This window comes from Elephas maximus, chromosome 1, assembly GCF_024166365.1.
Source record: "Elephas maximus indicus isolate mEleMax1 chromosome 1, mEleMax1 primary haplotype, whole genome shotgun sequence".
Taxonomy (NCBI): domain Eukaryota; kingdom Metazoa; phylum Chordata; class Mammalia; order Proboscidea; family Elephantidae; genus Elephas; species Elephas maximus.
The window spans coordinates 72,543,279-72,567,616 of NC_064819.1; the positions used below are offsets into that span (position 1 = coordinate 72,543,279).

A 24,338-nucleotide genomic window follows, 5' to 3' on the forward strand; every position below is an offset into this window, starting at 1 on the left:
CTTATTTTTGTTTCATGGATGCAATTCCTTTTTTCTGTCTCATGATGAAATGGAGCGAGGCACTAAAGAGCTCGGAAGCTTATGAGTAGGGTTTGTCCACTGGTGGGCTTCAATGTTGACTGTTCTTGGATCCTTTTGTTGGAGAGGGGACTCTTTTGACTGTCAGAATCTTTATTTCTTTTCTCACAGACTTGTCAGAAACTTTGATTTACTTCTTGGAAGGTATAAACCTGGCTGCCTCATTCTGGAAAACAGAATGAGAGAAAATGGCTAGAAGGTATCACTGCCCAATATGTAGTTTTTATGACCCTCCTGGTTTTCACTGAAGAGTCCCTGGATGGTGTAAACAGTTAATGCACTTGGCTGCTAATCTGAAAGATTGGAAGTTCATGTCTACCCAGACATGCTTCAGAATAAAGGCCTGGTGATCTACTTCTAAAAAATCAGCCATTGAAAACCCTATGGAGCACAGCCCTACTCTGACACACACGGGGTCACCATGAGTTGGAATCCACTTGACAGAAACTGGTTGGCTTTGGTTTTTACTATAGTACATGTACCTCAAGTGTTCCTGGTATCATTCACCTCAGAGTTTCTTGGTGCACCCTCCTCAGAGAGTAAACCTGGGCTGGGATGGGGACAGTCATCTGGCTCTGTGGCTTGAGAAGAGGATAGTTTCTTGAATAGGCTTTTAACTAGTCATCTTCTTTTAAGCCCCACCTTCGTTTCTAATTCCAGAGGTGGCAATTGCTTCTAATTCTTGAGACAGTGCAAATTAGCTTGCTGCCGGACCTCTCCCTGATGGTTTAGCTTTTAGCTTTATCAATTCTATAAAGTCAGTTATCATTCATAACTATTTTGGCTTCCAAATTTTGTTGTTTGGTCTTTTCTATCCTGTGAGTGTATATTTTGTTGTTGTTTAATCCCTTGCTGTCACATTAATGGGGACTCAGCATAGTTAAAATAGGTGTTCAATCTGCCACCTTTAATGAAAGAGTTGTTTGGAATACCTCCCACAGAGTCCATTTCATTTATTCTTTCTCAATTTCCGAGCGTTCTCTTTCCGACGGCCCTCTACCAAAGCCCACCCTCTGTGTTTTCATTTGGTTGCCTCTTTCAGTGACTTTACATTTAAGCAAGGACCCAAATCTTTGTGTAGATTGAGCACCAAGAGTGGGTTTTTGGATACTATTCAGTAACTATGGAAGGATTGCTAGGAGGTTATGAGAAATCTGGCCCTTTCTAGTATCCCCCAAATTAAATAAGGTAAGTCACCCACCTGTGTCTTGAGTGAAGCCATCTTTGTTTGTAGTTTTCACAAGTAGAGAGGCACATGACCAGAGCATTAAAAAATAAAAATAAAAAACCTCCTCTCTGCTCCCAGACCTACCACTGGCATCTTTAGCTTCTGTTTCTTAATTTGTGTGTGCGTTTATCTTCTCATCTATGGATATAGTGATAGTATCGCATATTCCTGTTTATTTCCTTGGTGCAGTGACTTGGATGAACTTTTTAAAATGCTCCAGCATAGTTCCTGTATAAGCAGCAATCTCCATGTTTATATTTTGAATGATTCCTGCTGGAACGTATTACAGTAAAAGCCAACGGAGTTTGTGTCTTGGTTTGAATCGTAGGAGATCGTCATCAAGAGGCCCAGAGTCCCATGAGCTTAGTGAAGGAGGAGATGAAAAGAAAAAGCGAGATTCTCGGAAAAGTGGCTTTCTCAATTTAATCAAATCTCGATCTAAATCCGAGCGGCCACCAACTGTCTTGATGAGTGAAGAGCCCTCATCACCAAAAGGGGGAGGCAGAAGTCCAGCTGTGGACACAGCCAGGAAGGACACAAAGCCGGCCGAGCATAATGGCAGTTCCGAACGGATAGAAGAGATCAAAATGCCAGATTCCCTTGAAGAGGGTCAAATGGAAGAAATGGGGAAGGTGATGGAGCGTAGCGACAGCAGGGGCAGCCCCCAGGGCGGGCGAAGGTATGGGGTCCAGGTGATGGGCAGTGGTCTGCTGGCGGAGATGAAAGCCAAGCAGGAGAGGAGAGCTGCTTGTGCACAGAAGGTAAGGGACAGACTGCTTTGACTTCATTATCTTTGTGTTTTTCCCTGCTTTTGTTTTTTTATGGGCAGGAGTGGTACAGAAACATAGCCGTTGTTCAAATCAAAACCGGAAACAAAAGACTTATTCCTAAAGGACCTGGAGTATAGACCACGAAGGCATGGCTGTGTTTTTCACTTTGGTACTAGGGTCATGTTCTTCCAGAGAGCCACAGCATATGAAGACAGGTCATAGGCTGAGAGTGCCCTGGCCTCTTCCCACCTGCCCAGGGGCTTTCTGCAAGTGTCATTAAGGAGCTGTCTAGTGAGAGCTGTTCTGGGGAAACACCCAAACCTGGGGAAAGACTGAGTCAACTGAATCGAAATGGACTTCTAAGGTGATTGGAGATTGAACTGACGAGCATATGAAAATAATTGAAACCAGATTATAACCATGTAAAGGGAGATCTGTTTTTCAGTTACTTCATAATTGATTGTCTTTTTTTAACTTAAAAATTTCTTGCTATACTCCAAATTTAAAAAGGCCCCCCAAAAAAGAGTCAAGATATTCTGTTAGAATTTATTGAATACTTGATCACTGATATATTTTGTCTACTGCCATAAAGAAAAACTTCCTGGTGTTGTTAGTTGCCATTGAATTGGATCCAACTCATGGTGACTTTATGTATAACAGAAGGAAACGTTGCCTAGTCCTGTGCCATCTTCACAAAAAAACTACATGGTGCAATATAAAAGTTGATGAGTGCCACCAACATCTGACTTTAAAGCATTATTTATTCTTTGAACCCAAATCCTTTTAAAATATAAGGTGTCTTTATTTTTTCTTTTTACCTCTATAAAAAAAAAAAAATTTTTTTTTTTTTTTACTCCTATAGCCACCAGAAGGATTGCATCCTTATTTGCTGCCGTTAAGATTAATATACCCATTGTTAACCTAGGTTTTGTTTTCTATGCATTATCCTGATCTCTTCCTCTTTTTTAAAACTGAATTCTCTAAAGAATGGAAGAATTCTTTATTTTATTTGAAATATCAGAAACAAAACAGCTCCCCTGCCAACGAGCCTTTGATTTGGATTTTTAGAAAGTAAATAGTAAACAATATACCAGGTATAGAGGGCTATTTTATTTTTTTAAACAACTAATTAGTTTCCAGTAACTCCTGCATCCTCTGTGATTTTACAGCTGTTCACCAGGGTCTCTCACCAACACTCACATTATATAGCAATTTGCTAGTCCCTGAACCCTCCTAACTCACTCATTAAGTGTCAGAGAAGATCTGGGAGAGGTCACCTAGATGGCTGTGCTCTGCTAACTCAACAAGGGAAGCATGATGTGGGCCTTCACTGCTCAGAACTCTGAATAAATACAACTACCACACTATTTTTGGAGCCCTGGGTGCAGTGGTTAAGAGCTTGGCTTTTAACCAAAAGGTCAGCAGTTCAAATCCACCAGCCACTCCTTGGAAACCCTATGGGGCAGTTCTACTCTGTCCTGTAGGGTTGCTATGAGTCGGAATGGACTTGACAGCAACGGGTTTGGTTTTTTTGTTTTTTACCACACGATTAGTGATTCAGATGCCCAAGTAAATGTGTAAACTTTAATCCGTTTTATGGAAGTTTTTTATAACAGTGAATATGCTGTTTTCATTAATGAGCTGTTTAGTTTATCACAATTTCCAGCAATGAGCAGCTGCCTTTTGGTGGGAAGAGGAGACGTGCTAAAGGGTTCTTTTCCCCATGTGCTTTGGATTTGATGTATAAATTAGCTCAGCAACACAGTCCTTGTGGTTTAGTATTTGTATTTGTTCAAGGCTTAGACTGATGATCCCTTGGCTCCCTCTAGTGTCTTTTTAAAACAACAACAATCCTAAAAAAAAAAAAAAAAAAATCCTAAAAACAGTATATTAAATCAGATCAGCCATGGATATTCCATCAGGTCAATAAATAATAAAAGAAAAAAAAATTTTTTTTATTTGCTCTATGATTTTTTTTCCCCCTAAAGTGCCATGACTGTGTTCTTTGTAAAGTTAGCAGCATAAGGATCAGTGGTCAATATACTATTGATAAAATATATATATACATGTGGTATTTTCACCCTCCTTGAATAATTCTCTTTGTTATTCACATTTGTTGTTGTTAGTTGTTGTTGAGTCAATTTCAACTTATAGCAGCCCCATGTGACAGAGTAGAACTGCCCCATAAGGTTTTCTAGGCTGTAACCTTTACGGGAGCAGATCGCCAGGTCTTTCTCCTGTAGAGCCACCAGGTGGATTCGAACTGCCAACCTTTTGGTTAGCAGCCGAGCGTTTAACCATTGTGTCACAGGGCTCCTTATTCACGTGTATTTAAAGAACTAGGAAAATGAAGATATGACATTTATCATTTATTAACAAAAGACAGAGCAAGTATTGAATGCTTACAGGTCAAATCTTTTCTTCTCGATACTGTCTAGGCAGCTGCAGGCACATGATGACAAATTGAAATGATTTTATCCATTGTCCACACAATCCTTGTGGGGGCTTGGAACTGCCTTGAGAAGCCTAGGAGGAAAAAGAAAAACAAAACAAAACAAAATTTCAGGATTTGGGGAAAAAAAAAAGTCAGTAAGCTAAGTGCCCAAAACCAAAACCAAGCCCATTGCCATCAAGTCAATTCTGCCTCATAGACACACTATAGGACAGAGTAGAACTGCCCCATAGGATTTCCAGGGAACACCTGGTGGATTCAAACTGCTGACCTTTTGGTTAACAGCTGTAGCTCTTAACCACTACACCTCCTAGCTAGGTGCCCAGGGCACCCAATTCTGTTGTCACACAGGGTTGCTATGAGTTGGAATCCCTCTCAGGCACTGGCCCTGCACTTGGGTGAGCCTGAAAGTGTCGCCATAAGTTTTGTGCCCACTGAGACATCATTTGGTGAACCCTAGTCCTGGCCCAAGGAGCCTTGGTGGCGCAATGGTTAAGAGCTCAGCTGCTAACCAAAAGGTTGGCAGTTTGAACCCCCCCCCCCCCCCCGCCAACTAGCTCCACAGAAAGAAGACTGGACAATGTGCATCCGTAAAGATTACAGCCTAGAAAATCCCATGGGACGGTTCTACTCAGTCACATGAAGTCGCTCTGAATTGAAAACCAACTTGATGGCACCCAGCAATAGTCCTGGCCTTGTTTCAGTATTTCACATTATGATTTTGTTTGGGCACAGAAAACACACTCTCCTGCCTTCTGAAAAACCAAACCCACTGCAGTTGAGTTGATTCCGACTCATAGTGACCCTATAGGACAAGAGTACAACTGTCCCCTGGGGTTTCCAAGGAGCAACTAGTGGATTCGAACTGTCCACTTTTGGTTAGCAGCCTGAGCTTTTAACCACTGTGCCACTAGGGAGCACCCTGCCTTCCAGTAGGCTATAAAAGGGGAGGACCAAGCACTCTGAACTTGAGGTCTGGCCAGGCCCAGTCTCTGGACAGCTCCAGCTTGGGGACTAAAGCATCTTCTGCTGGTCCTGGCTGGGAGTTGGTGGCAGACACTCGTCCAGGTGCAGAGGGTTCTGTGTGCAGCCCCTGACATGGGCTTCCTTCCCTCGGGCTCATTTCCCCATAGTGATGTGGTGGCTGTATATACATTTCTTCTCAGAGACTACTAGCACTCTCCACTGGTGAGAGTAGAGCTTTTGTGGCCTCGCTGAGTTATTCTCAGCATTCCTACGGTAGCAGTGCTCCCTTCTGTTGAGCTGTTACTCCTGTGCATGTGTGGCCATAACTGATGGAACATGTCCTAAATGAGTCAGATCTCAACTGCCTTTCAGATAAGCCCGCCTGTATCATCAAAGTAGCCCTAGTAGCACAGTGGTTAAGAGCTACAGATGCTAACCAAAAAAAGTTGGTAGTTCAAATCCCTGGTGGCGTAGTGGTTAAGTGCTGCGGCTGCTAACCAAAGGGTCAGCAGTTCGAATCCACTAGGCGATCCTTGGAAACTCTATGGGGCAGTTTTACTCTGTCCTATAGGGTTGCTGTAGGGTCGCTGAGTCGGAATCGACTTGATGGCACTGGGTTTTTTTTAGTTCAAATCCACCAGCCGCTCCTTGGAAACCCTATAGGGCAGTTCTGCTTTGTCCTGTAGGGTCACTATGAGTTGGAATCGACTTTATGGCAACGGGATGTCACCAAAAGGAGTTCTGATGGTGCAGTGGTTAAGCGCTCAGCTGCTAAACCAAAGGATAGTAAGGATAGTGATTTGAACCCACCAGCAGGTCCATGGGAGAAAGACCTGGCTATCTGCTTCTATAAAGATTGTAGTTTAGGAAACCCTATGAGGCAATTCTACTCTGTCACACGGGGTCACTACACCTTGGAATCAACTCAGTGGCACCCAACAACAACATCATCAAAACCATTTAAAACGAGGCATTGGCAGTGGATATTCACTTGTTAGGTTTCTCAGAAACACGAGATGAACAGGAATGAATAGGCCAAAGGCCTTAGGAGCATCACTCGTCCTCCTGGTCTACCTGCCCACTTCATTTTTAGTTTTTAAACAGGAGTGAGATATGGGTTGTCTTTGTCAGTAGGATCCATCAGTATTGTTAAGCAAGAACACTACTTTTCATGTCTTCTTTTTATCAAATCCCTGTTGCTGTCGAGTTGGTTCCAACTCATGGCGACCCCATGTTTTACAGAGTAGATCTGCTCCATGGTGTTTTCTTGGCTATACTCTTTATGGAGGCAGGTTGCCAGGCCTTTGTCCCACAGCACCACTGTTTGGGATTGAATCACCAGCCTTTAGGTTAGTAGTTAAGTGCAACTTGGTTGCAAGCAAATGGTTACGCAATCAACTACTAACTGAAAGGTTGGCAGTTTGAACTCATCCAGAGACACCTTGGAACAAAAGCCTGCAATCTGTTTCCAAAAGGTCACAGCCTTGAAAACCGCATGGAGCAGTTCTGCTCCGTAACACACGGGGCTGCCATGAGTTGGAATTGTCTCAGTGGCAGCTGATTTGGTTTTTGTTTTTATGTACACAACTCATTCTAATATGGACTTTCTGCACTATAACTTATCCAGAGGGGAGGGTGATACGTAGCTATGTCGGTTGCAGCCCTGAGACCATGGCATTTAACTTTCTCTGTCTTGGCCATCGCAACCTTCTTCCACCTGTGTTTTTTTTTTTTTTTTTTTTAAATTCATGCCTTCCTAAGCCTGTTCAACTGTATTTGCCTTTTAAGAAATAGATCTGTGTCCTGTGGTGCTGCCTCAGTTCAGGGGAGATCCTGCCTCTTTCAGCCCCCCTTTCACCTCTTTCACACACTGAGGTTGGAAAAGTTTCAGCTGCTTTTAAAACTTGATTATTAGAAACCAGACCTAGAGAGGGTCATGTAAATTTTTAGTGTAAGCACTCCTATCGTGGCACCTGGGGAGACATGGAATATCAGGGGCTACAGAGCCTACCTAAGTGTCAGTAAGAAAATAGGAAATGTCACCAAGCCCACGGCTTCCCCTGACCCTACACATCTGATCTGTGGGAGCCCCCTGAGAACTCGCCCCCAGGTCCAGGACTATAAATAAACACAGAGCAGAAGCCCTTTCTTAAGCTCTGTCCCAGCAGGAGGGCCTCAGGGATCCAGACTGTTCAGACCTAGCCTGTGTAACAGCAGTAGCGTTAAGGAGCCATTATTTATTGTCATTTATTTTCTGCTTTTTTATGCTTTGTTTTTTTTTCCTTCCACATTAAATAAACGTGCTTTTTTATCGGGGGTGGTGCTTGAATTTTTTAGAAGCTTGGGAATGACACCATCTCCCAGGATGCTTCTGGCCTATCCTTGAGCAGCGTAGAACGGTCGGATGGAAGTGGGGCAGGTAAGTCAGGCTGTTGCCTACCACCCCTTAGAAAAAAACATCTACCTTCTGGTTTTATGAATAACGTGCAATTAAAAGAAGAAAGGTAGAGATGGAGAGGCAAGAACAGGCCTCTGTGTTGTGTGTTCCGGCTTTCACATCCCTGTCCCTCACCCAGCTCCACCTGGGAACACGCCTCCTACCACTGTTACCTATGCCTGGACAGGGCACCTACACTGATTTCCCAAATGGAGGAAATTCTGATTATTTTCTTCAGTGAGGAGAACTCCCAAATTGTGGGCATTTTTAAGGATTTGAAAAAAGGTGGGGATGTGCCTGTTGTTTTTAAAAATAAGCCATGCATGGTATGTGGTATGGTGGCTCTTTTGTTTGCCCCCCTAACTTCTTGGGTGTACTAAAAGAATATGATATACTAGCAAGTGACGTGTAAAGTGCATATTCAGAACCTCGATTTGCCGTTCGACATTCTCATGCTTAGCTTTTGTATGTTCATGCAGGAAGGGTTGGAGTGTAAATCATATTTAACCTGCTTATTTTTGCTGGTAGTCTAGTTAAGTTGAGCTGTGATAGGTATGGAGGCGGGGGATGGGACATTTCCAGCCTGGGAGGTGACCATCGCATAGCCCTTTGCAAGCACTCAGTGTCTGCAGCTGGAGCCCTAATGGGTTATTGTCCAGAACTGAGGCACGTAACAGTTGTGTATTCCTGCACCTCAGGCCAGAACCAAGAAAGATCTAAAAGGCTTCGAATGCATTAAGAACTGCTATTTTCTTTGTACATTATTATGGAGCTGGTCCATTCAATATGAGTCTTGTCATCTGTGCAGTAGTCAGCAGTGATCAGATTAGCACCATCAAGTCCATTGCTTTTCTACAAATAACTTTTATCTTCCACTATCATGTTTTGATTCTGTTCTAAAGTATCTGTGATGAGAACTGACTATAACTGGTTATAGCACATGGTACCAGACTTCCCCTAGCTTTAAATTATTACTCTCTTTGACTTTTGATTTTTAAAGCAGGTGTGCTTTTTGTACCTGCTTTCATTTTTTAGTGCCGAAACTCCCCCCAGGTCTCCCGGAGAACCGCTTCAGTTTGGCGACACCAGAAAAGAATGCCAAAGCAGAGTCCAAAGTGGACGTGGGCTCCAGGTCTCGGGGCTCTTCCAGCACACCCACCAGCCCAAAGCCCCTCCTGCAGTCCCCCAAGCCCAACCTGGCAGCCCGGCCCACCATCCCGCAGAAACCCAGGACTGCCTCGCGGCCAGGTAAGGCTGTTGCTGCTGGTCAAGGAGTCACCGTGACCAGGTGGCTTCCCCAGAGCCACTGGATCAGGGCTCCATGAACGGTTTCAGAGGCCGCAGTGAGCATGTACCTTGGTGGTGCAGTAGTTCAGTGCTTGGCTGCTAACTGAAAGGTTGTCACTTGGAACCAACCAGCTGCTCCGAGGGGGACAGATTTGGTAGTCTGCATCCATAAAGACTTACAGCCTTGGAAACCTCATGGGGCAGTTCTGCTCTGTCCCGTAGGGTCACTATGACTCGGAGTCGACTCAGCAGTAGTGGTTTTGATTTTTAGCGAACGTGTGTGGAGGGATAGTGCAGGAGGCCATCATGGGAAACTTGCCAGAGGCTGTGAAAGTGACAAGGACTGAAAAACAAAACAAAAGCCAGTTGTTGTGGAGTCAGTTCTCACTCATGGTGAACCCATGTGTGCAGAGTAGAATTACATTCCACAGGGTTTTCAAGACCTTTTGGAAGCAGATCTCCAGGCCTTTCTTCTGAGGTGCCTCTGGGTGGGTTTGAACCACCAACCTTTTGGCTAGCAGCCCAGTGCTTAATTGTTTACGCCACCCAGGGACTCTCACAAGGGCTGGGGGATTCTTATGTGAACGCTGGGGATTCTCAGACCATCCTTACTTTCAGGGCTACAACTTGGAGGGGGAAACAGGAAAATCAGTCTCCTGTTGTGTTGACACAGCCACAGTACATGATATGGCTTTCTGAAATCTGCCTTCAGGGAGGCAGGCCCTTAAAGAGTCAGTAGTTTAAGGATGGGGACCACAAATGGGGAAAGCATAAATTGTTTTTGTCCCAGATTCTGTGAAATATCAAGGGTTTAGAATAGGACTTGGCAGACTATGGGCTTGTGTTTGTAAATAAGGTTTTATAGGAACACGGCCGTCTGCGTACATATTGTCTATGGCTGCTTTTGAACTACAGAGGCTTGGTTGAGCAGTTGTGACAGAGATCATATGACCACAAAGCCTAAATTATTTATTCTCTGGCCTTTTACTGAGTCTTAGGTGAGAAAATCCTATGACAGAAAAAACTTGAAAGTCATTAGAGATGGATTAGTCTCTGCCTTGGTCTTTCCTGGAACTGCCCCTCCTCCGTACCAGGTCTTTTTTTTAACTTTCTAGTCTAGAAATTTTCAAACAAAAGTAAAATCAATAATAATAATGAACCTCGTATCAACCCTTCACCTCTATGCATTATTCCCCCACAGAAATTAGGCAAATAGGGATAAGATATATAGTCAGATTATACACATAGTAATAATAATAATAGTTACTCTTAATTGAATTCTTACCTGTGCCAGGCACTGTTCTATGTGCTTTACATGGATAAATTCCTAAAAATCCTCAGTATAGCTCCATTTTACAGATGAGGAAAGTGAGGCACAGAGATACTAAGTTTGCCAAGTCACACAGCCACTGAGTGGCAGTCAGGTAACAGCATTCCACAGCCGCCTTCTACTGGGCTTTTACTTCATGGGCGTGTGTACTAGGAAGCACAGTGCATCATGGGAATTCACCAGTGTGCAGATGATTTGGGTGGAAAGAGAAAAAAGGCAGTATCCATTGTGCCCACACTCATTCTTCTCCTGGATCTTTCCAATTTTCTTTCATAATTCTTTTATTCACCTAGCAGCCAGCTAGACCAATATTCCATCTTTACGGACCATTGGTCCCTCTGGAAACTCAGTACAGACTCTAAAGAAAAGCACAAAGAAAGAGGTGTTTTAGGGTCCCTCAGGGAACTAACCCTTGAAGCAAATCACTTAGGACTCTATCAGAATCCTTCCTAATTCTACCAGTCTTTTTCACAAACCAAGCTAAAAGTTCTTCCTGATGGGCACATGAAATCTTTCTCGGAGCAAAGTAGCTTCATAAGAGAAGCAATGGGGAGAATAGAGGCAAAGAAAATAGTTAAGAAATAATTTTTTTTACTAAAAAAAAAAAAATATATATATTTTAATGATAACTACTCAAAAGAAGGCTTGCCGTTGGATTGTCAGCTAGTTACGTTCTCTACTCTGAAGTAAGGAAACAACTTTCAGACAGTATAATAATTTAGTCAGTTAATTTCGACTCCCTCATTGCTAATGATGAACATAAAACTTGCGGGATAGCCAATATTCTGTTGAAAGAAGTTTTTATTTTAGTTTATTTACTAAATGTGTTCATTAATTTCTTAGTACTTGGTATATGGAGACTTAGGTTAACAAACTAATATTTTAAAAGAACTTGCCAGTTCAGCAGGCATTTTGAAATGCACTGTCTTAGTCATCTAAGTCTCACATAACAGAAATACCACAAGTGGATGGCTTTAACAAAGAGAAATTTATTTTGTCACAGTCTAGTAGGTTACAAGTTCACATTCAGGGTGTCAGCTCCAGGGGACAGTGTTCTCTCTCTGTCAGCTCTGGAGGAAGGTTCCTTGTCATCAATCTTCCCATGGTCGAGGAGCTTCTCAGGCGCATGGACCCCAGGTCCAAGGGACGCACTCTGCTCCTGGCACTGCTTTCTTGGTGGTATGAGGTCCCCAACTCTCTGCTTGCTCCCCTTGAGAGATAAAAGGGGGTGCAGGCCACACCCCAGGGAAACTCCCTTTACATTGGATCAGGGATGTGACCTGGGTAAGCGTGGTGTTACAATCCTTTTTAAGATAAAATTACAATCACAAAATGGAGGGCAACCATACAGTGTTGGAAATCATGGCCCAGCCAAATTGATACACACATTTTTAGGGAGATATAATTCAACCCATGACATGCACCATCGCATTTCCTTGCCACAATTCTGTCAGTTATAGTCAAGGCTGGTGGTGTTAGCATCTTCACAGTGTGTCTTTCTTGTCTCGTCCCTGCTTATGTGGCGAAGCAAGGAAGAGACTTGGAAGTATAAGGCTGAAGAGAACCTGGGTGTAGATTGTCTTCTACACGTACACACACACACCAAATGGAGAATTACCTTTTTGGTAAAGGAACAGAGATAATGATTTTTTCCTTTAAAGGAGTACAGTTTAGTTAGTCCTTTCAATTAGAGTAAAACAGCACTGGCTTTAGAATTGAGCGGCCAGAGTTCTACTCCTAGCTGTTTTGCCATCTTCTTAGTTTAGCAGGTCATTTATTTATTTATTTATTTATTATTAACTTTTATTAAGCTTCAAGTGAACGTTTACAAATCCAATCAGTCAGTCACATATAAGTTTACATACATCTTACTCCGTACTCCCACTTGCTCTCCCCCTATTGAGTCAGCCCTTTCAGTCTCTCCTTTCGTGACAATTTTGCCGGCTTCCCTCTCTCTCTATCCTCCCATCCCCCCTCCAGACAAGAGTTGCCAACACACTCTCAAGTGTCCACCTGATATAATTAGCTCACTCTTCATCAGCATCTCTCTCCCACCCGCTGACCAGTCCCTTTCATGTCTGATGAGTTGTCTTCGGGGATGGTTCCTGTCCTGTGCCAACAGAAGGTCTGGGGACCATGGCCGCCGGGATTCCTGTAGTCTCAGTCAGACCATTAAGTATGGTCTTTTTATGAGAATTTGGGGTCTGCATCCCACTGATCTCCTGTTCCCTCAGGAGTTCTCTGTTGTTTAGCAGGTCATTTAATTTCTTCGTTTGTTCAGTGATCACCAAGTCCTTTCTGGTTCTAGAGGCCCATGATTCCAAGTTATTCTTGATAACCCTGGTATGTGTATGCGTGTATATGTAAACACACACATATGCCCATATGTGTTTATATTTTGACTACTTCACTGAATTTGACAGCAGGTAAAGGCGGTGGGTTGTAAATACTGCATATTTTGAGAAAACCAAACAGCCTTTGTGTTTGAGGCAGAGAGAACATTTGGTTCATTTACAGATCTAATTTTCAAATATCAGCTCATTGAAATTCTGTCTGCAGGATACACTCGCATCTGTGCATATTTTAACCTTTTATAGAGTATTAATTATTTTTCTCTCTATGGATGTTATTTCACTGAGCAGAGACATAAAACTAATTTTTGGCCAGAAAAATTCTAGGATAATTTTTTTTGGGATTTGATGTTCTTGGAACCTGGTTTGTAGAACAGTTTGATTCATGTTTGTGTCTCCACAGAGGACATTCCAGACTCTCCATCTGGTCCTAGTTCCCCTAAAGTTGCTCTTCTTCCACCCGTCCTGAAAAAAGTTCCTTCGGACAAGGAGCGAGATGGCCAGAGCAGCCCTCAGCCCAGTCCTAGAACGTTTTCCCAGGAAGGTAAGAAATGTCTTCTCTGGGCTGCCTCTCCCCACAAGGAAGGTCATTTCCAGAGAAAGGAATTAATCCTGAACTTAATGGGTATCTCAGAGTTTGGCTTAGCATCCCTCGGATTAATTTTGTGGAACTAGAGTGGTTTCTTAGTTCTGAAACTTGATTCAGCTTTATTGATGACATTGGATTTTAGTGAAGGACCATATACAGAAAGCAAAAAACATAACTGATACAGGCATCCAGCCCTAAGGTCTAAATCTTTATAAGAGTGATTACTGGATGCTCTTGAGCTGGTTCCCATCATGCTAGGAGCTCCTTAAAAATTATTTTGTGACTCATTTGGTGCTACCTGTAGATTTCTAGGTCCCAGTATTTTCCAGGAAAGTTTGCCCTAGTATGGTAAAGACACCCTTACAATAGTTCAGGAGCAGCGCCCCCAGGCCTGAGAGAACATGTATCTCATCATTGTGTTCTCTTGGCCTTGAGATCAAGCATTCCTCATTCTCCAGTGTGTGTCACCAGCGTGGACACTATTAGGGTCTCATCACACCAGTTTGCGCCTTCATTTTGCTGGAGTAGGAGCAGAGCCAAGAGTATCCCACGACTTGAATGCTGGCTCCTAAATCAGATCAAGAGTGGGCATCAGTGGAGGTGAGGGATGATCGGGGTGGCTACAGTACCCCAGCCATTTCTCTCACCCACCTAGCCTGTTCTTTTAAATTCACAATTGACTTTTGGACTCTGTTCTAAGCAAAGTGTTCTGTAAATGCTGCCTCTGAGCTTCTCCTGTAAAGAAATTCTAGAGCCATGCAGACCATCCCTATTCCCAGAGGATTCTTGATCTGGTATGGGGCTGATTGGTTTTCTTTTAATGTATTTAATACTTCAGAATTCTTTACTCTTGCTAGCTCTGACATCTTCCTACATTGTCCTTTTTTATTTTTAAATAATAGTTTTCTTGGGTGAAAGATAATAGAGAAAAAGTATTTCTGAGTACTATCTTTGGGTCTTGGGAGTCTCATTAAAATAATAATAATAGTAGCACTGCCTGCTTTCTCCTACATATTCTGAAGATTTATTTGGTGGGTACAAGCTTCCATGTTCATAGCCATCTATTGGCTAGGAATGAAAGAAGCTGGGTTTTGACCAAAGCTAGTAAACCACTTCTATCAATCAGAAACTGAAATCATCTGTGGTGGCTGGTACCTATAGTCATTCCACATGGAGTAAATAAATACAGGGCTCAGTATTACAGTCACAGCCTTTGGCAGTCTTGGGATAGGAGGAAGAGCCCCTAGTCGTTGCTGACCTGACCAAGGAAATGCCCCTGGCAGCCCTGGTCTTGCCACTCAGCCCCTCCCTCACTCCTACCCTCCGTTTTCCTCCTTCCCGCAAAAGCTTACTTTACATCTTTACTTAAAAGGAAGCTTTGAAAATGTCTGCAGGAATCCAAAGGAGAGAGAGAGGGAGGCAGGGAAGGGATAATAGTGGTAAGTAGGAACTCTCATTTTGTCTAAAACAACTAAAATAAATATCGAAGGATTTTTTTTTTTAAACATCAGAAGGTTGAGTTAAAAATAATTATTTAACATTTTTGGAAAATGATGTTTTCTAGATGCCTATAGACGATCAAAACAAGGTGTAGAGTAACCTACCAGCCTCTCGAGTAAGAATGTGCATCATGGACCTTCTGAGGGCTACCTAAGTGGGTAAAATACAGAATGCCACTAGTGTGCCTTTAGCTACTGTGGAAAAGTTGTGTTTTCTTTACCTGGAAGATAAGAAATAAAACAGACTGAGTTGCTTCAGTGGTAGACATTTAATTGCCTCCCTCCCTTCCTGCAATAGTGGATATTGAGTTCATGCCACCATCTTCCCATTTGGATGGTAGGGGCTGTGGAGCCATGGCAAACATTTACTGTCCCTCTAGGATCCAGAATAAGCTAATCAGAGATGGTATCACTTTGTTCTCAAGTTCAGGTCAAAATATACACAAGATGTGAGAACAGGTTGTGAATGTCCAAAGCGGTAAGATCGTGACTTCAGCTTGTTTATTAGCTTGTCCACTAAGGTGAATCAGGAATGACAGCCACTCGTGAGCCCTGTCTTTTCTTTATAAAGTGTTCCTCATGTACTCTTTCCTATTTTCTTGTACGTTATTCATGCTGGTTACTCCATTTCCTTGTTCTGTGCCGCCCTCTGGACTAGCGTGCCCAACTAATTTCTGAAACAGGTAAATCACTGTGATTCTTCTGGACTGTTCCATCGTGAATGTGATTTCCATTAACCCATCATGGAATCAAAATGGTAACACTGGGGCTTTTTTGTTAGAACCTTTTTGGGGCAGACTCAAAGCTCACCTCATTTTGCACGACATTTCCATAATGTTGGCTGTTGAGTTCTGTACATAATGGCAGTTCTGCCCAGGACCAGTACAACAGGTCCCTTGAATCCTAAGTGGGGTGGGTAAGATGATATTTAACTTTTAATATTACTATTTTTTATATTAATGTCAACACATTTATGTCTTTGCTAATATAAAGGGTAAATTGAATCCCTTTTCCTCAGTAGTGCAAAGAGGAGATTATTACAAAAGAAATTCAGATCATGACAATGACAAGCCTTCCAGTAGAGGGAAAAGATCTTCAAAACTGTACTCCACCATTGCGGAAGAGGAAGTGAATGCAATTGGGCACAGGAAGTCACAGCCAACAAATGGTTAGAGCCTTCGATTATCATCCTTCACTGATCCAAAGCTTATGAACTGGCACTAACAAAATGGAACTTTAATTGAGTAACTTCCAACCTGGGACTGGGCTAGGGATTATTCATAGAGCAGATTTTTTTTTTTTTTTTTCTGTACAGCAGCAGGATGGTCCTTCCATTTGGGGCAAAAAATGTTGACATGAAAACATAGAAATCTACAATTAGAAATTCTTTTTGAGGAGGACCAAGTTACTTTGGAGTAGAGTGACTTGTCCTTTCAAATTTTTGTGATTGTGCAGGTTTATTTTTATATTTGAGGTCATATTCTCTTCCTTTATATCTTTACGATTCTGTTAAATTTCATTTGGAATGAAATCAGAAATTCTTTGAGTAGCACAGATTATACCCTTAGAGAATATTGGCCTAACTTCTTACACTTTTTAGAAAAAGATAATTAAAAGCCATTAACTAGATGTAGACCTTATGTCATGTACATATCGTTCAGTGGATATTTTATGACCTTTTAGTAAGAAAGAAAAAGTACTAGTTATCTTTTCAACATTTAGGAACAATTTATTCTATTTTACAGCAGTTACTCTGTGCCTTCTGTCTTCCATTTGACACCATAGTAAATCCTGTAATGTTCTCTTCAGGTAAGAGTAGTCCCAAGAGACAAAAGGAGACAGATTTCAAATCAGTTTTAACCTCTAATGGGAAATTTTAGAACAAGCATTGCTGTTTACTGTGACCAAGAATATCAGATATTTTGATACATGAGATTTTGTTAAAGGACTTATGCCGTTGAAATGAGACCATTTTCTTACTGTAAAACTTTAATTTATCAGCCTGGTGACGTAGTGGTTAAGTGCTACGGCTGCTAACCAAAGGGCTGGCAGTTCGAATCCGCCAGGCGCTCCTTGGAAACTCTATGGGGCAGTTCTACCCTGTCCTATAGGGTCGCTATGAGATGGAATCAACTTGACAGCCCTGGGTTTGGTTTTTTTTGGTTTAGTGTGAATGTTGGGAATGTGAGTGGTGGAGTCCCTGGGGTGGTGTAAATAGTTAAGTGCTCGACTACTAGCCAAAAGGTTGGCGGGCCGAATGCCTCTGATGACAACCCTGGCGATCTACTTCTGAAAGGTCACAGCCATTGAAAACCCTATGGAGCACAGTTCTACCTGGACACACACGGGGTCGCCATGAGTTGGAATCAACTCGATGGCAAGGAACAATAATGTGAGTGAATTTAGGCTCCTACGGATTATATGCATGGCCCAGCATTCCGGCTAGAACTCCACACCCTTCAGTGCCTTTTGAGAAAGCGTCTCAGGATACAAGTAAATGGGAGAGACCTTATTGCAGGGATGTTGTTGTTAACTGCCATTGTTTTGGCCCCCGACTAATGGCAACTCCATGCAGAACAGAATGAAACACTGCCTGGCCCTGCACCATTCCCATGATCGGTTACAGATTGGACCGTTGGGATCTGTAGGGTTTTCATTGGCTGACTTTCAGAAGTAGATCACCAGGCCTTTGTTCCTAGTCCATCTTAATCTGGAACCCCTACTGAAACTTGCTCAGCATCATAGCAGCGCACAAGCCTCCCAGACCGTAGTGGCTACTCATGAAGTGCTTTGGCCAACTGCAAAAAGATAAACTGTTTTCAAACTCTCTCACTTTATTATTGATAAGAAAGCTCTTGTGGCCCCCCTCAAACTTAACAGCCCCCTGAGTTATGATAATTCAAGTGGGAACTACAGTTTTTGAGAACTTTCCTTGACATAGATTTAAAAACAAAATCAGCAAAAACCTAAAAGCATTTACCAGCTTCCTACTGGTGACAATGCTTGGAGCCAGCCTTCTAGAGTGATATCTTTGGCTGAGCTGTGCGCTCAGACTTGCCTAGGGTCCTAGCTCATACCAGCTAGATGACAGGCTGGAGTTAAGGACATGACCCCCAGCATAAAGCAAAGTCTGTAGGTCATGTAGGGATAGAGCATTGTTTGAGTCAGACAGCACCTGCCCTAGAAAACACAAACTGAGGTGGCCCTTCACTTTGAAAGGTTTTCCTGTGTGGTAAACTTGTTTATAGACAGTTCTAACAACTGTTCTCTCTTGAAGAGATTTCATCTGATATTGCCAAGAAGATCTGTTATCTTCAAGTCATAGAAAATTTACATAAATGAGAACCCAAGACATGTATTTTCTGAAGAGGTAGAGTTATTTTTGAGAATATATTAAATTAGAAGGTTTATATGTTGCCTCTTGATAAGAACACCCTTATATAGATGTTTATAGATTCTGCAAATTTACATCTGAACTGCTGTATCAGTGGACTCATCATTTGATTATTAACCAAAACATCCTTGATAATAAGTTTTTCTTCTTTAAGAGGTTATTAAAAGCACTTTATACAATATACGTGTAGGCTCAGAGCCCATTCCCCAATGCCACAGTGATCATTCAGTAAGACACTGAATTAGAGTAGAAAGAGAATGAGCAAGCACAGAGATGGGCCAAATCACAGAAAGGCAAGGAGTAAAAATCTGTGTCTCCTATTTCCCGGTGACTCCATGACCTCTTTGGCTTACAATTCTCATTGTGATGGGCTGTGTCAAATTTTGATGGAATTAAATAGGACCATCTTGTATTTGCTGTCCCACCTTGAGGTCTTGACAGCCCAACAGTCCCCAAAAGTGATTTTTAACAGCAGCTTTTAATTTTCTTTTGTTAGTGCCGATGCCTACCACTTAACTGTGTTCACCTCTGAGAACTGCATGGCAGTCTGCTTTCTAAATAGTTCTGACTAACAGGTAGCATTCAGTAGAACAATTCTGTTAAACCACGGTGTGTATTTTCCTTTAAGTCTTTTAAGAGCAGCCTTGTTTACCCTAAAACAGCTTTGTTTTCTTAAATCATGTATTTGTGAAACAAAACAGAGACTATTGTTCTCAAATCATGCTGCCTATCTTTCCCATGACTATCCTGTTTTAATTGTCTGGCTATTTTAATGTTGATTTGACAGGTAAAATGCTTGGAATATTTGTAACTGTACCTTCTGAATTCCATATCATTTCGTCTCTGTATTGTAAGCTATGATGTTTTCATTAGCATATAGTCTCTTTTCTTGAAGAGACTTTGTATGCATTTGGCTTTGACTTTGTGTGCATTGTAATGGATCTTAGTTGTACAGACTGTCTGATTCTGAGATTCCTTTTATATATCATTTGCCTCTTCCATAGTCTAACCCGTAGCCAACAAATCGTTGGCTGTGGCTTATAGTCTGTAAGGCAGTGCTCTTTCTTTTTCCACAAGATCAAGGTTCCACTTTCCCTACGTGAGTTCTTTAAGAGAAATTTAAGAGTTGGTTGGCATTTTTGGCTCTTGCCAAAAAAGTATAAAAAATTAGGACCAACTACTAAGGTCATCATAATGTTGTCCTCCTGGGAAATATGGATATCAGTGGAACTTAAAATGGAGAAGAGCTCAAATTTTCATATGAATCTCTGAATCTGAATTTACACACACTTTTAAGAAGCATTAAAATTAGAACATACATGTGCATATGCAAAGTCAAATCATCTTCAAGAATGACAGCTTTCATGTTTGAGCCTCTCTGCACCAACTATAGCCTTGATAGATGGGATGTGAATATAGAGTATTTCTGTTGAGTAAATGACCTACTCACTTACTTGAGTACTTCTTATAAATTAATTTCAGCGGTATGTGGAGTGGTGATAAATACAGAGACATATAGATATTCTAGTACTTGAACTGTGCATATAAATACTTGAAGAAATGTAGTAAAACAATATTTTTTTTTTTTTTGCCCTGAATAAAGTCAAACATTAAATCAGGCTGCCTTAGGAGGAGATCTGTCTGAATTAGCAGAAAATCTTTGAGTTTTTTATAAATATTTTAAAATAAGTTCTGGAGTTCTAACTTTCAAACAGACATAATCGTATTTGGGCCGTTCACTAATGGAAGCTTGAGCAAGCCAACTTCAATATAATTTTAATTAGCATCCTAATTGTATGCAATCAAATCATGCTTTGTAAGGGCTGGAAAAGAAACGTGACAAAGAACATTCTTCCTATAAAGCTATTTGTACTGGTGGTCTGGACTAATGAGGCAAGAGACCGGAAGACCTTAGGTATTTTGTCTTCCAACTCAGCTGCATTAGTTGTGGTTTTAGTTCCTTGATCTCACTATGCCTCAGTTTTCCTATCTGAGAATGGTGCCTACCGACAATACTAAGGAAAATGTCAACCTGGTACTAGTGTTTCTAACATACTTACATTCACAATTGGTAGCATATAGAATGGATTTTGAAATAAGTGTCAGCAGCCATAGTGAAATGATTTAACAGCCCTCTAGGAAGAACATGTCATTATTATTCCTAGCAACTGTTTTGAACAAATTGATTTCATAACTGGTAGTGTATCTATGTTATCAACCCAGAAACCAGCTTGTTAACTTGATGAAGCTTGCGTTAGTCCTCCCTATCCCCTGTCCAGCCCTGGTGGACCCAGAAGTTCGGTGTCAGTGACTGGAGACAATCAACATTTGAATGAGACTGAAGGGCTATCAGCCTCATGCAGAAAGACTCCTGTGTTGGATTTCTCTGAATTTTAATCAGACCTGCTGGGATGATGCTGGTCTTTAGGTTTATCTCCATTTTCATCTGTGATATAAACATGGCTGGTTGCATGAATTTCCTCATTTTTAGAGAGTACTCAGGTATCATATCACATAACATGAATTAGACCTGAGATTTCAGGAAGCTAAAATATTGACAAAGATGAAACATTTTATCATTTTTTAAATTTAAGAAGTAGAGCAAATATATTTTTTCTGAGAAACAAATTAACAATGTATTTGTTTCTTCCCTTGAGCTTATAGTGTTGGAAATTTCTTTTTGAGTCATTTGATACAGAGAAATAATTTGGAATGAAAAAAATGTCTAGCAGATACCACTAGTAATACTCTATCTTGAGCTTAGATTTACTGCAGCGTGTCTTTAGGATGAAGATATTATAAATCTTCTTTACTTCACCCTGTTCTTAGAATAAATAGAATTAAGAACTTAAAGGACTCTTTGTGTATTACTGTCAAATTGGTTTTTTGATTAACAGCAAAATACAGGGACTTATTTATCTTTTTTCCCAATGGCTGGGTTATTAATAATTTTCAAAGGACTGATCAAACAAATTCATTTAATTTTTTTAATGTAATATAAAAGCAAGTTAAAAAAAACCAATTACAGTATTTATTTTTTGCATCTCCCCCCCCCCCAAAAAAAATTTGCTTAAGGATGTTTGGTAAAAAGAAGCCAAATTTTTGAAAAATTGTTTTTATGATGAGACTTAGAAGTTTTATTCTTTGCAGAATTTGAGGTAATTTCAGCTTACTGTCATTAACTAAAAATTTAAATTTTTATTATCTAGCTGGCCCTGACAAAGGAACTGTCAAGGGAAGTACTTTATTATGTTTACATTTTAACCATGAGGTTTAATAATCTTTCACTTCCTGAAACACTCTTGAGTGGGTTAAACATTTAAAAGCCAGCTCCAGCAAGATGAATTTTTTTTTTAGCAGGATCCTAAAATCAAAATGATTAGAAGCATCAAATGAACCCTGTAGGTTTTTCAGGACTGAAGCACTGTGTTCCTGGTTGGAACATTTGAACTTCTGAGTGATGAGAGCTCTACATTCTTCTTTCAAGCCACATAAAGTATGTGAGTGTGATATTTTTAGCTTAAGCGATATCTATACAATAGACATGGTGAGTAATATTTAATAGCTCTTAATAGCTGTGCCGGAGTACTCCATTTGAACCTTTTCCCAAGGTAGAGTAGGAGTGAACCTATGATCTAATTGGAAAGCACATGGGCTTTGGAGAACAAACCTGGTTTTAAATCCTGGTTCCAAATTTTGCAAGGAGCCCTGATGGCGCAGTGGTTAAGAGCTCGGTTGTTAACCAAAAGGTCAGCAGTTCAAATCCACTAGCTGCTCCGTGGAAACCCTATGGGGCAATTCTACTCTGTCTTATAGGTAGTTGTGAGGAGTGGCAATAATAATACAGAGAGTACCTGACATGTAATGAAGGCTCATTTATAGTAATTATCCTCCCATCCTTGTTTTGAAAATCTCAGTGGAGCCTTCCTATTTATATGTAGTCAGAACAGGCAACAATAATCTACCTGGAGATTGCCTCCAGAAGGACTCCATATACCACAGGCAATGTTTAACTCATTTCCACAAGACCTTAAGAAGTCCTAGAGAGTGGAGCTGAGGTTTTATGAGACACAGACCAGTCTGACAAAGATTCCTGGGGTCTTTCCTGGTATCCTGTTCCCAAAGCAGGGATGACCAACCCTAAGTCATCTGCAGAAGGCATCAAACGGAATGTCCGTCCAGCCAGTGCCTCCTCAAGGCTATGTTTGTCTTGTTCTGTGTGCTGAGCAAGGGGCTGGCTGTGATTGAGGAGGTCACCTGGTACAGAACAGCTTCAGAGTGCTCCTCCTTCCTGGCCATCTCCTCTGCTCCCCTGGTGTCTACGCCCTCTGGGGTTCTCCCCCTCAGGGTCTTGACCACGTCTATGAGAGGTTTACCTTTCATAGACAGCCTGTGGTGTTTTTGTTTTTGTCTTTTCTTAAATTTGCTTCTGGTTTTTGTTGGTCCACGTCTAATTTCTGTCTAGAGTCACTAAATGTCATTGGTAAATTGTTTCTGAGAAAGCTTATCCCGAACCCTCCACTTTCCAGGGTCCCATTATTGGCCAGGCCACTGGTATTATCTTGTTGATAGATTTTATGACTTCCTTCCCTTTCTGTTTCAGTTTCAAGGAGAAGCTGGGGCCAGCAGTCCCAAGAGTATCAAGAACAGAAGCAACAGTCTCCTAGCAAAGATGGCCGTCAAGGCAGCAAGTCTAGCGACTCTGGGGAAGAAGCAGAAAAAGAGTTTATTTTTGTGTAAAGGTCACCCCTGCTGATGTCTCATTTGCAGGATGCTTTTTTTGTTAGCCATCAGAGAGGGACCGAGGGCAATGCTTCTTCCCAGGCACTCTTTTCTTGGTGCTTTCTTTCCATATCTCTGCTCCGCCCCCCCACCTTTTTTTTTTGTTTGTTTGTTTTCTTGAGTGTAGAAACAAATCCATTTCTTAAGCAATCAAAGCACGTTTATTTGGTCTCCTCTCCCCTCCCCGCCAAGCCTTGGCATTTGATTTCTAAACATTCCTTCATATGCCTTCAATGAAAGCCAGCAATTATTCCATGGGTCCTACTTGAATTTCTCTGCAGCGGCTACAGATTACCCAGCCAGAGGAGTTTTTGGAAGATCAGTGAAGTAACTGGACACACTCTCACACAAGGAAATGCCACCCAGCAGATTGTATGGGGTGCTGCTGAAAGTACTTGTGTCAGATCTGCACATGAGCTGATATAGCAATTTATTCTTGATGTATGCAATTGCACATTGTAATTATATTAACAGAGCACACTAATAAATAACTTGTATAAAGTATATATACATTAGATGGTGGGTAGGGTTTTTACATTCTCCCATGGGGAACTTCTTCCTTCCTGATGTGGAATTGTACATGTAAAGCTTGGTCCGTGACCTTTGCATAACGTCAACTAAGCACAGCGAAGAAAAGCGTCCAGGAAGCCCCCAGCTGATTCTACCACGTGCCCGGATTCATGTATATAGTTGATTGGAATGAGGTTTTATGAATATTTGTGTTTTTTGAAGGCCTTTAACTTCTGTCTGCATATTAGCTTTTAATGAGTGATTTTATGAGAGAATACTTTGCCCCCTGTATTAAAAAAAAAAAAAAAACTACTACTCTTTTTAAGACATTTCACAAATATTCACTTACATTACAGGCTGGAGGGATTTTACTCATATGTATATTTATACCAATAAAATGATTTTACAAATGGAATTTTTTACCTTCTCCAGTTACTTTTTTTTTTTTTCAGTTAGAACGGGCTTGTGGTGGTGAACTTTGTTTCCAAAAACCAGAATAATCACAGTTTCCAGATAATCAAACTGGGAGCCATGACATTAAAAATAAATGTAACTTGGTAATTCCATTGCCTTCTCATCCTCCTCCAGCCAGACCGGCACCTGGCATACTGTGAGTGCTCAGAAAATGTAGACTCAATGGTTTTCTGCAGGTGCGTGATTTCATG

At 41.4% G+C, this 24,338-nt stretch overlaps 1 protein-coding gene across 7 annotated transcripts in view; it reads left to right on the plus strand.

Moving 5' to 3' along the window:
- CARMIL1 (capping protein regulator and myosin 1 linker 1) overlaps positions 1-24,069 on the plus strand; it is a 398,843-nt gene extending 374,774 nt beyond the window's left edge. For 2 of the 7 annotated variants that reach the window (XM_049884962.1, XM_049884983.1), the window contains 6 exons: positions 1,635-2,067; positions 7,832-7,913; positions 8,967-9,179; positions 13,303-13,443; positions 16,006-16,155; positions 22,985-24,068. In XM_049884962.1, coding sequence (XP_049740919.1) covers positions 1,635-2,067; positions 7,832-7,913; positions 8,967-9,179; positions 13,303-13,443; positions 16,006-16,155; positions 22,985-23,121 — 1,156 coding nt within the window. In that variant the 3' untranslated portion in view covers positions 23,122-24,068. Of the gene's footprint in view, positions 1-1,634; positions 2,068-7,831; positions 7,914-8,966; positions 9,180-13,302; positions 13,444-16,005; positions 16,156-22,984 lie in introns of all 7 variants that reach the window. The other 5 variants (XM_049884969.1, XM_049884966.1, XM_049884987.1 and 2 more) reach the window with 5 other exon arrangements.
- Positions 24,070-24,338: the final 269 nt, after the last annotated feature.